The sequence below is a fragment of the Poecilia reticulata genome, linkage group LG17 (genome assembly GCF_000633615.1).
Source record: "Poecilia reticulata strain Guanapo linkage group LG17, Guppy_female_1.0+MT, whole genome shotgun sequence".
In the NCBI taxonomy this organism is placed as follows: Eukaryota; Metazoa; Chordata; class Actinopteri; order Cyprinodontiformes; family Poeciliidae; genus Poecilia; species Poecilia reticulata.
The window spans coordinates 11327374-11339850 of NC_024347.1; the positions used below are offsets into that span (position 1 = coordinate 11327374).

A 12477-nucleotide genomic window follows, 5' to 3' on the forward strand; every position below is an offset into this window, starting at 1 on the left:
CTTTTTAAATATGTGGAATTAAACTACATAGAAGTTTCACTTTTAAGCAGAATTTAAGTTTTAGCTTTTCACAAGCACAAGACTTATTTTTGTTTTTAAATTGGCAAGCAAATTTTGACCAGCTTTGTAGGAAAAGCTTCGCTCCAACAATATCAGAGAAAGGAAAACCAGGCAGCAGGTTTGGTTACATAGATTTTATTGGACAGAACGGTCACCAGGGCTACAAACAAGAAGAAGCAGACAGTGGCAAAGCAAACACCAGGGGGAGACCTCACCTCGCTGCAAACCCTGCAGACTGATCTTTGAATTGAAAATAGTGTGGCAATGATCATCTTAGTGCTTATAAAATATCTGGGGGGAAATGAGTCACGATACCCTAATGAGGACGATGGTCTGACCTCAAATGACCTGACGTGTCTCTGAAAGGAACGCATGCTAGCAGTATAAAACCAACTTGAACAATGTCGATTTCTGGATCAGCTACCAAAACAACAAAGTCGGGAATGATTTCACCCTCTTGGGTGAGAGAAATACACAGGGGTCCATCCACAAGAACACAAATCTGTCAATTTATTCAGACGGTAAACTTTACTCGAGTACATGTGAATAGAAACCATCTGGACTCGTCTTTTTAGGCGCCTTAATCAGGTAGAAGTGACAATGAGGACCTTAACAGGAGAGAGTAGATAGAAGAATAACACTGAACAATCCGAGCACTCATTCAAACCTTCTGTCCTCTCCCCCTGAGACTCCARCATCACACGTCTTTTTCTTTCAGATGGTTCACAACTGTACTCGTCACTACTAGATATATACGATACAATGGTTCACATTTTGCATATATCTGTGCATTACACCATATTTACTTTTTTTTTTTTCTCTTTAAACGATGTAAATTCGATCTCCAACACCTAGCTAAGAAGGGATAATGGGGGAGGAGAGGAGGAGAAGAAGTGATAGGGGCCGAGGAAGAGAACAAAGACAAAGTAGGGAGAAGAGGGCAGAAGAAAAATTCTTAACAGGGATAGATGAGGGGAGTTGGGGGGGAAGTGGTCGGTTTTGCTGCCTTGCTAGGGTGGAAATTCAGCAGCGGGTTTCGTAGATGCCGGAGCGGCCGATGTACCGCACCCATTTGATGACGTCGTGGTCACTGTAGTTGAGCTTGGACTCAAACACCTTCAAGTAGCGCACCTTCAGGCCAGACGGAGCAAAAGGAACCTGCGGGGGACAGGAAGAGGGACGTTTGAACAAGCCAGGACGTGTGGACCACACAGACTGCTGTAGCGGGAAGGAAGCCAGACAGCTGGGGATTTGCATCAGATACTGAAAACATTTGATCCACTTCGTCTGTCTGGTCGGCTACCGTGTATTTGTTATTCTACGGCAAGTGTGTTGAGCAGGGTTTTTTTTTTTTTTAACTGCAGCTGTGAAACAAGATTGTATCTTTGAGGAGACAGAGATCCAACCATCATCACCTCAAAGTTCATAGAGATAGGAGGCCTGGCCCATTTCTTCTTGTCGTTGGTGGGCAGCAGCTCGATCTCAGCACTGATCTGAGATTCCTTCATTCCAGCCATTCGTTTGATCCTGCAGAGCACACAAAAAAAATATAAACAGGACAAATTTGATGCCATGTGGAAGGAAACAAGTCGAGGGCATGCAAGGCTCACACAAAAGAGGTTAGGCGGTTAATTATTAAGCTGCAGCGACTCACTTCCAAACGATGGCGTTCTCACTGGCCTTGTATTTGGCTTTTCCCTTCATGCAAATCACCTGGACACCACTGGTGTTGAGTGGTGTTGGGATTCGCACCTGAGAAATAAACACACACACCAAAAAAAAAAAACATTGAAAAAAAGGAAAGTGAGGCATACACAGCATTTAAAAATCTAATTTAGATTTCACAACGTAGATGTAACGAGATGAACCGAGAAATAAACTGGTGATTAATTGGATGATTTCTAAGCTGATCAGGCAGTTGAAACTCAAATCTTACATTAGTGCTAATCACACCACCCTTATGCATGGATGTTTGTATTCATACATGACTCAATGTTACCCGTTGTGAAAATCAGACAAAGCACAGGGGCATTTGAAGTTTGTTGGTTTTTCAGAGGGCGAACTTGCATCATGCCACCATTATCAATATATCATTTATCACAATAATTTTTTTGGTATAGTTTATCATCCAGCAAAATGTGTTTTTGTGACAGGATCACAAAATCTCACCTCAATCTTTTGAGCTAGCAGTGAGGGTTTAAAGTTCGACTTAATGACCACTTTAACTTCCAGTTTAGTGCGTCCCACCTCCCTGACCAGAGGAATAACTCGGAATGGAAGGATGATATCTTTAGTGGTGCGATATCTGCAATGAGGTAAAAGGGGAAAAAAAAAAAAACACAGAAGCTGTTATTCCAACATTCCTGACTTGTGACTTTGCCATGTTGTTGTGCATTTAGGAAATCTTGAAAGACAATTTTAAAGCTGAAAAAAAAAAAAAAAAATCTAACTGACCTCATGAGCTCATACTCTCCATCTGGAGGGATGAAGCTGATGCTGCGCTCCGAGTCAAACTTACTGAGACGCACACACTGGTGGAAAGTGCAGTCGTCGATGGCTATGGACTGCTTCCCACTGAGAAAAATAATAATAAAAGTTAGAAAAAGAGTAATGAATGACAAACTTGTACTCTTCCTATGTGTCCAGCGGTTGAAGACATAACACATGAGCACATACAGAAAAATAGCTGGCAGCCACACACACACACACACACACACACACACACCAAGGTCAATAGTACTATTCTTAAATTATAGTTAGGGCGAAAGCGTATAAAAACAACAAACAAGCAGGGAGGTCAGCTACACAGATGCTTAATACAAAAAACAGAGAAAGAAAAAATGTTTCAATGGCATTGCAACAGACAAGAGGATGAGATCTTAATATGGCTGAAGGTTCAGACAGAACAGGGATGAATAATGATGTTGGGGGAGAGGAATTGGTAGCACAGTACCTTCCTCCCCCTAAATCACTGAAGAACAGCACATAGAAAAGAAAGAAAGGGAAAAAAGACAGGAGAGATCCATGCAAAGGAAAGCAAAAAAAGAAAAAAAAACTGTAAAGCTTGACTGTAATCAGCACCGATAAACAGAACAAACTGAAAGTTGCTTTTTGAATCTCAGTACAAAACTTCCTTTTTTTTTTTTTTTAAAGCTTCCAAAGACAGAACTAGTCAATAACCAGTAGTAATTTAGTCAGTGTTACGTTAAGTGCTGCATCTCCTACCTCTTTCCTGCRTCGTCAGACGCTCCTCCCTTTCCCTGTTTGTCGATGACAATCTTGTCATTCATGCCAAACTTGCACTCGGGCATTCCGCTCAGGTAACTCTTCATCACAACTCGGCCCGACACGTGCGCGCTCAGGACYTGACCTGAATAGTGATCAGTGGCAAAAACCGGGCCAAAAGTTTTATTCCGTGTTCTTTTGGAGGAYTTTCTGAAAGCTTTCTCTAAATCKATCGGAAAAGAGCTATTATGCWACAGGAACACTGTGGTTATGTTGGACCTACATTTTACTACTTAAKAAACCAATCAGAAAAATAAAACAGCGGAAGAGTCAAATAAAGTCATTAGRTCYGACTAACTAAATGTTCCCAAAATCCATTGTTGTCACTGGTCTCCATCTACAKGGCGAGGACACAAACAGACCTTGAGGTGACATGAGTAGATTGACGCTTTCCAGTACGTCCAGGAAAAGCTCGTTGCGGCGATATTTGATGCCCTCACGCCGCCAGCCGATCTGCCCCGTCACCTGGCTGGTGATCTGAGACTGCTCCTCCTTTGTCTGAGAGACAGAGGGGAACGACATCATAGCAACCAACAAAAGACCCGACAAGCAGCAACTTCTAATTTCAAAGAGACAAGTAGGAAATGCAGCGCTATATAGAAAGTGATGCTTTATGAAAAAGGAAAAAAAAAAAAAAATTAAAGTAAGCATATTACCTGATGCTGAAGTTTCCGAAAAACCACAGTTGTGAAAAATGGCAGGAAAAAGAAAGAGATATTCAAGTAAAAACACAATTCAGTTAACTTTATTTATTTATTTTTATCTCCATCTCTACTAAATCAAAATGACTGCAACAAGATCAGGCAACACACAAAGTATATAGACCAGGTGCAATCAGATCAAGCAAGGTCTAAAACTAAACATTTTCCATTAGAATCAGATCTTTAAGCTGAAATTAAGTTCACTTTTAAGAAATCAGTTCACTTTTCATTTCATTCAAATGGACAGAMATTTTAACAGGGTACCACAAATTGAACTAAATTTCTTCATCCAATTATTGAATCAGAGTTGAGGCTTTAAAGTTTTAATCAGAGAGTAAACATGTYTTGCTTACTTGTCCTTTGATGCCCTGCTGGGTGATGAAGGTCTTCAGGGCACCGGTCTCYGAGTTCTGGGGGTAACCGAAGTCCAGGATCTCTGCACAAACAAACASAGAGAGACAACTTTCAGTAAAAGATAAGCGTTGCAACAGAGGGGACCTGAAACGTGCTGCGTTGAAACAAACGAGCGCTGATAATACCATCCAGCAGCTCATAGATGAGCACGAAGTTGTTCTTGATGTTCTCCTCGCTGATCTTGCCGAAGTAGGCCGTCATCACGTCACACATTTTGTAAAGGAACTCGAACACCATGGCGGCGTTGACGTTCTGCTTGGTGACGGCAGCCAGCCATATGTTGGAGCGCTTGACGTGGAAGAAGCTGGTGCGGGCGATGTTGGTCACCGGGGACCGAACCTGTTGCCGGGCGTGAATCACGTTCACGCGGAACGCGTCCACCGCATTACGCCTGCAACGCAACGAACAGGAGAAAACTTTTAGGTTACGGTGAAAAAAAATATTTAAAAAATAAACCGCTTTTCTGCATCCTGTGAAGTCATTTGCGAAAACGTTTTCAATTTTAGAATTGTATATTCATTGTTGGATATGGAACGTATATGTCAATACCAACTTTCATTGACAAACCCTCCAACACGGTTAACATGAATCCAAAGAAAACGGACTGCTGCAAGGAAGTCATGGTTGAGACAGTTTCATAGCCTGAAACACTTCTAGTCAAACTGTAAATTTGTCAACATCTAAATATATAATTTGAGAGTTTGGCATGTTCAAAATTAGGGAAAGAAATCCTGCATCGTTATTGCCTTATGTGCAGGGCACAGTGCAGTTGKGATTTCTAAGTAAGCATTACTGTGAATAAGTTTTATCAAGCTCAGCAATTYGTTTTTACAGAGCCTTGCAGAATTAGTCATACCATTTGAAGCTTCTCATTTTGTCACATTACAAACTTAAATGTATTTTATTRAAATTTAAAGTGACAGACCAACACAAAGTGCCAAAATTGTGAGAAGGAAAAWAAWGGTTTTCAAAATATCTTCCAAATAAAAATCTATGGTTCCTTTAAATTGATACACTCAACAGTCAGTAATTTGAACCCATATTGCACTACAAATACTGCTGGAAGTATTTTGGGCTATCTCTCAGCCAGACTGGCAAATTGTTTATTTCCCCCCCACTCTCCCACAATCCTTTACTAGATAACTCAAACTCACTCAGATTGAGTGGAGAGCACTTATGAACATTCTACAAATTCTTAAACCACATCTAGTCTTGATAAAAGTGTGCTCAGGATGTGAGGCAGGCAACAATTTCTGCCTCATATTTTGCACACAGACCAAACTGTTCAATGTTGGTTTCATCTGATTGGTGTACCTTCTTCCACATGTCTGCCATCTCTCCTACGAGTATTTGTAGAAAACTACAAATAGGGGGTGTTTTGGGTCCATTTCCACAATGACTCTCTTCGCTAGTAATCTGTAGAAGGCTGATTTTTTAAATACAAAAACCTCCATGACCCATTCCTGTTTTTCCCTTTACAACTTTGTCCCTCACAACTAATGTTCTCCAAACTTCTCACGTCATGACAGAACAGCATTTTTTATGCTGAGGAGAAATTAAATACAGCTGGACTCGGTTTAATCGGGTGACTTTTGACTGCGCTGGATTTTTATTAGGGGYTCTAGGAGTGGATAAGTACATGTGCATGACACATTTCATGTAATTATGCAACAGAAATTCTTAGACAGTGTATCATTTTTTTTCACTACTTACTTATGTTGGTCAAGCACGTACAACCTTAATACCTTAAAACAATGAAGCTTGCAGATGCAACATAAAAAAGGGGATTACAAGCTTGAGCAGTGTGAATACTTCGGCAAGGCACTGCAGCTTACAATATGTAGAAAGATCTGTCTAAAAAGCCAAGACATTATAAAGTGAGAAGGCACCGTATGAATTCACGTCGTCTCCAAACACTGCTCCACTAATGTGAAGCAGAATTTAAGTTAAAAAAATATATTTTAAAACGTTTACCCCAGATAACAGCTCTAGACAATACTGCTTAGTGAAAATGACAGCAAATTTAATCTTACAAAGTATGCAACTAATCTCCTTAATTTCTGAGAGAAGACAGGGCAGAGCAGAAAGAAAGCAGCGCTACATGAACCTTCGTTTCTCATGCTCAGACTACATGCTACGGCGCTGGCTCAGATGATCAACAATTACACTCCTCGATTTCAGTTGATTTGGAGCTTTATTTCGGTAAAATGTGGTCTAATTATCACCAGTGTATGAAGAGGTGACTCATGCTTACAAGAACCGTCGGGTATTTAACCATCGCATAAATGCTCATGCAGGTCAGGGGTCATGGGGGCGAGAGGTCATTGTTCGGTGGCCATGAGAGGGAGGAGTCATGCTTTAGAAGCTGCAGGAACTCTTACCTATTTCTACATGGGGAAGGGGGCCAAGATGAACAGATGGAGGAAAATGGTTAAACAATGGTTAACAGAGGACAGATAGCAGAAAAACAAAGATGAAAGAAGAGGACAGACAAAAATGTACAAGACATTTTCGTGCATCATGTAGACAGAGTGAGGGAAAAAAAAAAACGGTAAATTGTTCATGATGTCATATTTGAACGAGAACTTCTCCACTCTTTGGTTTATGCTTTTATACGCAGGATGACGGTGTGTGCATTACTGAATAGAACACTGCTGCCATCTTATTTCTAGCAGACAAGTCCTGTTACCAAGCTCTTTTGCTCAACATAATATGAATTAGTATTATAGTAGTTTGAGCCATTTAGTGGCATTTTCATGCACAGACCTTTTGACCACACCTGAAGCAAACTAGTTACAAACTAACCTCCATAAAGAAGAAATACTTATTTTACACATTTCTAATGACACTGTAAGCAACTTCGAACATTCAATGGCATTTAAGTCGCACTCAACATCTCTGCAGTGGATTATTTGTCACTATATTTTTTTTAGGGTTTCAGCACCACAACTGCTAAAAGCCAAATTACCGTATGTTCCGTACTATAAGACGCACCTAAAAACCTTCAATTTCCTCAAAAGCCGACAGTGCGCCTTATAATCCGGTGCGCCTTATATATGGACCAATATTGAGCCACAACAGATCTAGCAACTACGGTWAGCAGCCGCCTACTTCATTTTCCCCCGTAGAAGAAGAAGTGCGCGGTGCATGCTGGGATAGTTGTCAGAACGCTGGTTTGTTAATAAAGTTTGATAATACATTTAAAGCCAGGGGAGGCGGAGGGGCGGGGGAAGAGAGACAGAGACTGCGGSGGCAGCGTGTCGGTTGGTCTGTGTTACCCAGAAAGCAGTTGGGCACAATATCGCAAACAAAACAATATAACTTGATATGACAGAGAGAACTGTGTTTAGAAGATTTGAATAATACCTGGGAAATACATTTCCCACAGAGTTGCATGCTGATGGAGAATAAAATTTATTTGAGTGGTATTGTTGCATTGATAACTTTAAGTTTTCCCCAAGCCAAGTTAGCCTGGAATTTAGTTTCCCACACAACAGYGCATAATCTTGTAATATGAGGGTGTGAGTTGACAAACATGAGTGAACCAAATCCTTACATCAGACAATTGGAAAGGAAAACAAATTGTGACCATGTGGTTCTTCCCTACCATTTATAACTTTATTTTACGTAAAGTAACTCATTCATCTGGAATGACAGGTTTACGAGAATACTTGTAAATTCAATTTTATAGTTAAACTTTGTCATTTGGAATTCCGTCGTTTTAAACGTTCTCCTGGCTTAGCTTCGTTTCTTCTGCTTCCCAACGACACAACAAACATTAATTTACACAGGTTCAGCGACATAATCCTCTAATCTGGGATAAACTCAAATCACTCCACCCGCATGTTAGGTTCTCACTGAAGTTTCCCAGAAATCTAGAAGCCTTTCCGCAGGTTTGCTGCTGTGAAACATACCCTATATCATCTCGGTAAACGCGGGAGATGAGGACCTCCCCCTTGTGGTTGTAGATGAACAATCCTCCAATCATTGTGGCTGCTTCTCACTCCCAGCGTGCCATTGTGAAACCAAACGCCTCCTGAGAAGAGACAGACATTAGGGAAGGAAACTGGCTAAGGGGAAAAAAAAAAAAAAAAGGGATGATAGAGAAGTGAAAGCAGTGAAAAGTGTGAGAGCGGCCAACGGTACAGAGAAGCATTTGTCCCTCATATCCGCTTTTTCCGTCTTCCTCTCCCTCACAAGTACACATCATCTCATTGACAGCCRAATGCATCCTGCAGCTGCACCACTCCATCAGTGACTTTGTTTAAACATCCATTTGCATACACTTGATTCCAATATTTGTCGTCAAGAGTACTACCACTAAGRAAATTCGTTGGTTTCCCAAGGAAGATTAACAGCAGATTAGCAGCCACCAGTTTGAGGCAGGTAGCTGGCTTTAAATCTGCTCTCTTTTTTCACTTCCTGCAAAATCCTCCCTAATCTCATGACACCAAAACTAAAATCAAATTTATGATTTATAACCCARAGACATTATTTTTCATTCGTAGCCTGAGCTGCTGTTGTACAACTGATTTGTTTAATTKATTGCTATGTCTGACCTGCAGACATAGCAATCTGTCCCACTTAAAAAAAAATACATTTTCTGGCAAAGCGATGAAGGACACCCTTGAAAATTTCTAATCAGAAACTTGACATTAAAAACAAAACGTTACTTGGAAAACACCATGGAAAAGACAAACATCAGATTTCTAATAACRGAGCGAATAATTATCGCCAAACCAAAGGGTTTTATCGACGCTATCTCGCCGACGTCAAGATGTCTGCTCATTCAGGCCATTCCGTAACGTTTGTGATTTTCTTCATTCTACTTATTTGCTTCTCTTAGTTAAGAAGAATCCCAGCGTCATACAATTTATGACATTAACATTTTTTAATACGAGTCAACATCAACGAAGGCCTGACCTTCAGTGAGATTTAAGTGATGGAGAACGAACCGAGAGGTAGCAGGCTAATTTAGCTAGCCATAGCAGGCTAGCTGTCGACACCGCCGAACCAATTGGATTTTTAACGGGCTTCCGGTGAGAGGAACGGAGAAAATGACACGACAGGTTGTCATAAATCATTAAAAGTTATGAATACGCTTGCTATTTATGCTATTGCAGAATTGAGAACATAGATAATGCATGAATTAGCCACATAACTGGTTGCCTGCACATTTTTCTACTAAATGAAAGAAATTGCCTCCTTTCCGTTATCACAGAGCTAACCGCTACTAGTAGCTGGACGTTAGCTGCTAACGTTGCTATATTAGCATTGCTAAATTAAAACACTCACCAGTTATCCCTGTCGATAACTAGGCCAAGTTACTTATTTTCACCGAGAAAACGTAACATTTGTAAATTTACCCCAATTATTCCACAAAAGCCGCCACTGCTTTACTCCCAGTTCAGCTTCGAGTGTCCAGCGTATTCCCAGCTCATTCACCCGCAAGCTTCGCTTCTTTCCCTGCTGCTCTGGGAGCTGTCAGCTGACCCGCCGTCTTTACGCACTGTCGTTCCGCTGTGACAGGAAAAGGCGCGGCTGGAGCGCTGCATAAACCGCACCCAGGCCAAGTTATGATAAGCAAATTGGCGACTAATTATTTATCWTTTAGCACTTAGACATTAGCCAAGGAGCTTATAGTTATGYAAAATGGCAAAGCGTCCTGTTCTTACAAAAGGACATAATTTGTTAAATATTAATGAGTTGCAATTCCTCAGGCGAACCAGAGGGGGGCCTACAGGCTATTAACATTTAGTATTGAGAACAAGGAATGTCCCTTTCATGCCAAGATATTAATTATTCGGATATTCCCGCACTAAACARGTTGTAGTATATTTTTCTAGGGTTCCTACTGTTGATATTTTTGAAGAGTTTTTGATGTATCTCTTGGSATTTTTAATGTATAAATACAAAACGTTCCCATCAGTTTTATGATACGTTCATGACGATTTCTACGTTGAAACTGGGGAAACGACATAAATTAAGGGATGAAATAAATGCTGGACAGGAGGATGGACGAACAGAATAGAAATGGATGGAGAGGGACATATTTTAAATAACCGKGTGGTTAGATAATACATAAAAAGATGGATGTACATATGGGCAAATGACCAACATAATGTAAGTAATGAYGGTMAAAAATGRTTTATGGCTTGCACAGAAATGGATGGATAAAACAGATGAAGGGGAAGGCAACGGAAATGTATGATTGGATGCAAAACAATCTGAAAGTACATTACTTTTTATTCCATGCTTTTTCTGTTTTCAGTTCTTGTGACCCTTGACCTAAATCAAACTTATTTGTTTTTAAGATTCTGAAACTGCACAGGCATCCAGTTGCATAGGTTAAAAAAAGTAAACTATTTTCTTTTTTTTTTAGGAGAAGAAGCAACATCAGCTTAACACACAAGTTTTTCCACCTGAATACACAGAAAACAGTTTGCCCAGGGTCATTCAGTTCTAAGGCCAATTTAACTTCACACATACTGCTCTTTTTATTCCCTTTCCCCCATCCCACACACACACACACACACACACACACATACACATACATCTGCAAACCAGACTGCCCAACCTTCACATTCCTACTCTTGGACAGTCTGGAATCCACTGCTTTCAAATGCAAATATGACCTGAGGTAGCAAGGGAAAAATAAGCCCAAGAAAGTTTTTTTTCCTTACACACTGAATCACAAACACACAAAAAAGACCCCACAAAAACATTTATGTCATAAAACTATATTTATAAATAAAAAGACATTTTTTTCCTTGATAAAAGAGTAGTGTGAAAGACATGGTAAGAAATGTTCCACTATACATCATCATGAGATTGAAAGTTCTCTGGTTAGCTGATAAAATGCAACATTGTAGTGTAAAAAGGACTCTTAATGTTCAATGCTGCTGTTRAGCTTCAAAACGAACCTAGTTGTGACCAACTATGTATATAACAAAACAAATGCAACATTACAGTAAAAAACGACTGTAATCCTACATACAAAATTTCTCATTTCTTTCTATCCTTCTCTCTTATGACAAGCAAACACTTTAAACATTTGAATCAAGGTTAAGGTYTAGTGTTCTTCAGATTTATTTCCTTGTTAGAGGTCAGAGAGTGGGGACTAAAAGAACAGAGGAAAAGTGCTTCATCCTCTTTTTTCTTTTTCCTGACAAGGATAGAGAGGGGGAGGGCTGAAGAGTAAGAAAAGGAAAGCAGAGCGGAGGTGGGAATAGCAGYACAAATGAAAACCATCCATGTGGATTTGAGCCGAGTCATCTTCCCAGTTGAGCGTTTCCACCCGATCCCTCCCACTCCAGCTTTGTCCTTAAACAAACTTTTCCCAACCCTGAGAAAGACACTTTGGTTCCATCTTGAGCTTAGGGTGTTTCTTCACTGAAGAAAGTATGGGCATTATTACTTGGGAGAAAAGCACAAGTGATGAAGACATTTTTTTTTATTTTTTAAATCAGCATGCAAAACTGGGTTGGTTTTATGCTTTTTGAAAAAAAGTTATCAAGACTTTGAGTTACAGCTTTTGCGATCTCTCCTGCCTCCGTTGACATGTCATGATGTCCTCCTCACCCGAAAGGAGATGGGAACATCTAACCTGCTACTTTACTACCAACTCCAACACATTGTCACATCACGTCAACAAAGAACTCTCCGGCGTTGCCCACCGCCATACGCAGGGACTGGCGAGAAGCGGTCAGCTCGGGAGGCACAGACGTCAGCTCTCTGCCTTGCGGAGCGCCGGGTGCGGMGGTGGACAGATGAGTGGGCTGGGGAGGCAGCCCGGGGGGGCCGTACACGAGGCCGGGCCCGTAGGCTATGGAGTGCGAGTTGGCACTGCGGTGGCTAACAGAGCTACGGATGCTGCGCTCGCTAGGGGGAGCTACTGAGCGCTCGCTAGGAGCTCTGTGGCTCCTGATCTCGGACTCGCTGCCGCTGCCGCCGGATTTCCGACCCTCGTGCTTGCTGCAGTTAGAGCCGCTGCTTCCTGTAAAGAAAATAATTAGAA

At 41.0% G+C, this 12477-nt stretch overlaps 2 protein-coding genes across 5 annotated transcripts in view; both read right to left on the reverse strand.

Annotated features, from left to right (window-relative positions):
- Positions 1 to 179: 179 nt before the first annotated feature.
- LOC103479321 (adaptor related protein complex 2 subunit mu 1) lies at positions 180 to 9976 on the reverse strand. 4 transcript variants are annotated; one of them, XM_008433684.2, is made up of 13 exons: positions 9827 to 9971; positions 8375 to 8496; positions 4586 to 4851; positions 4400 to 4482; positions 4002 to 4007; positions 3708 to 3843; positions 3286 to 3430; positions 3014 to 3031; positions 2515 to 2634; positions 2230 to 2365; positions 1715 to 1812; positions 1476 to 1587; positions 180 to 1218 (listed from the first exon to the last, which is right to left on the reverse strand). In XM_008433684.2, the coding sequence occupies exons 2-13, from the start codon at positions 8446 to 8448 to the stop codon at positions 1084 to 1086; spliced, it is 1329 nt and encodes a 442-aa protein (XP_008431906.1). In that variant the 5' UTR covers positions 8449 to 8496; positions 9827 to 9971; the 3' UTR covers positions 180 to 1083. The 4 variants fall into 4 exon arrangements, with proteins under 4 accessions (XP_008431906.1, XP_008431909.1, XP_008431908.1 ...); XM_008433686.2 differs by having other exon boundaries at positions 1084 to 1218; positions 8375 to 8530; positions 9827 to 9976; XM_008433685.2 differs by having other exon boundaries at positions 1084 to 1218; positions 9756 to 9976.
- Positions 9977 to 11184: 1208 nt separating this feature from the next.
- Positions 11185 to 12477, reverse strand: part of LOC103479347 (segment polarity protein dishevelled homolog DVL-3-like) — a 15770-nt gene continuing 14477 nt past the window's right edge. Inside the window, exon 11 of the mRNA XM_017309867.1 lies at positions 11185 to 12456. Within this exon, the coding sequence (XP_017165356.1) occupies positions 12098 to 12456 (359 nt within the window). The 3' untranslated portion in view covers positions 11185 to 12097. The remainder of the gene's footprint in view (positions 12457 to 12477) is intronic.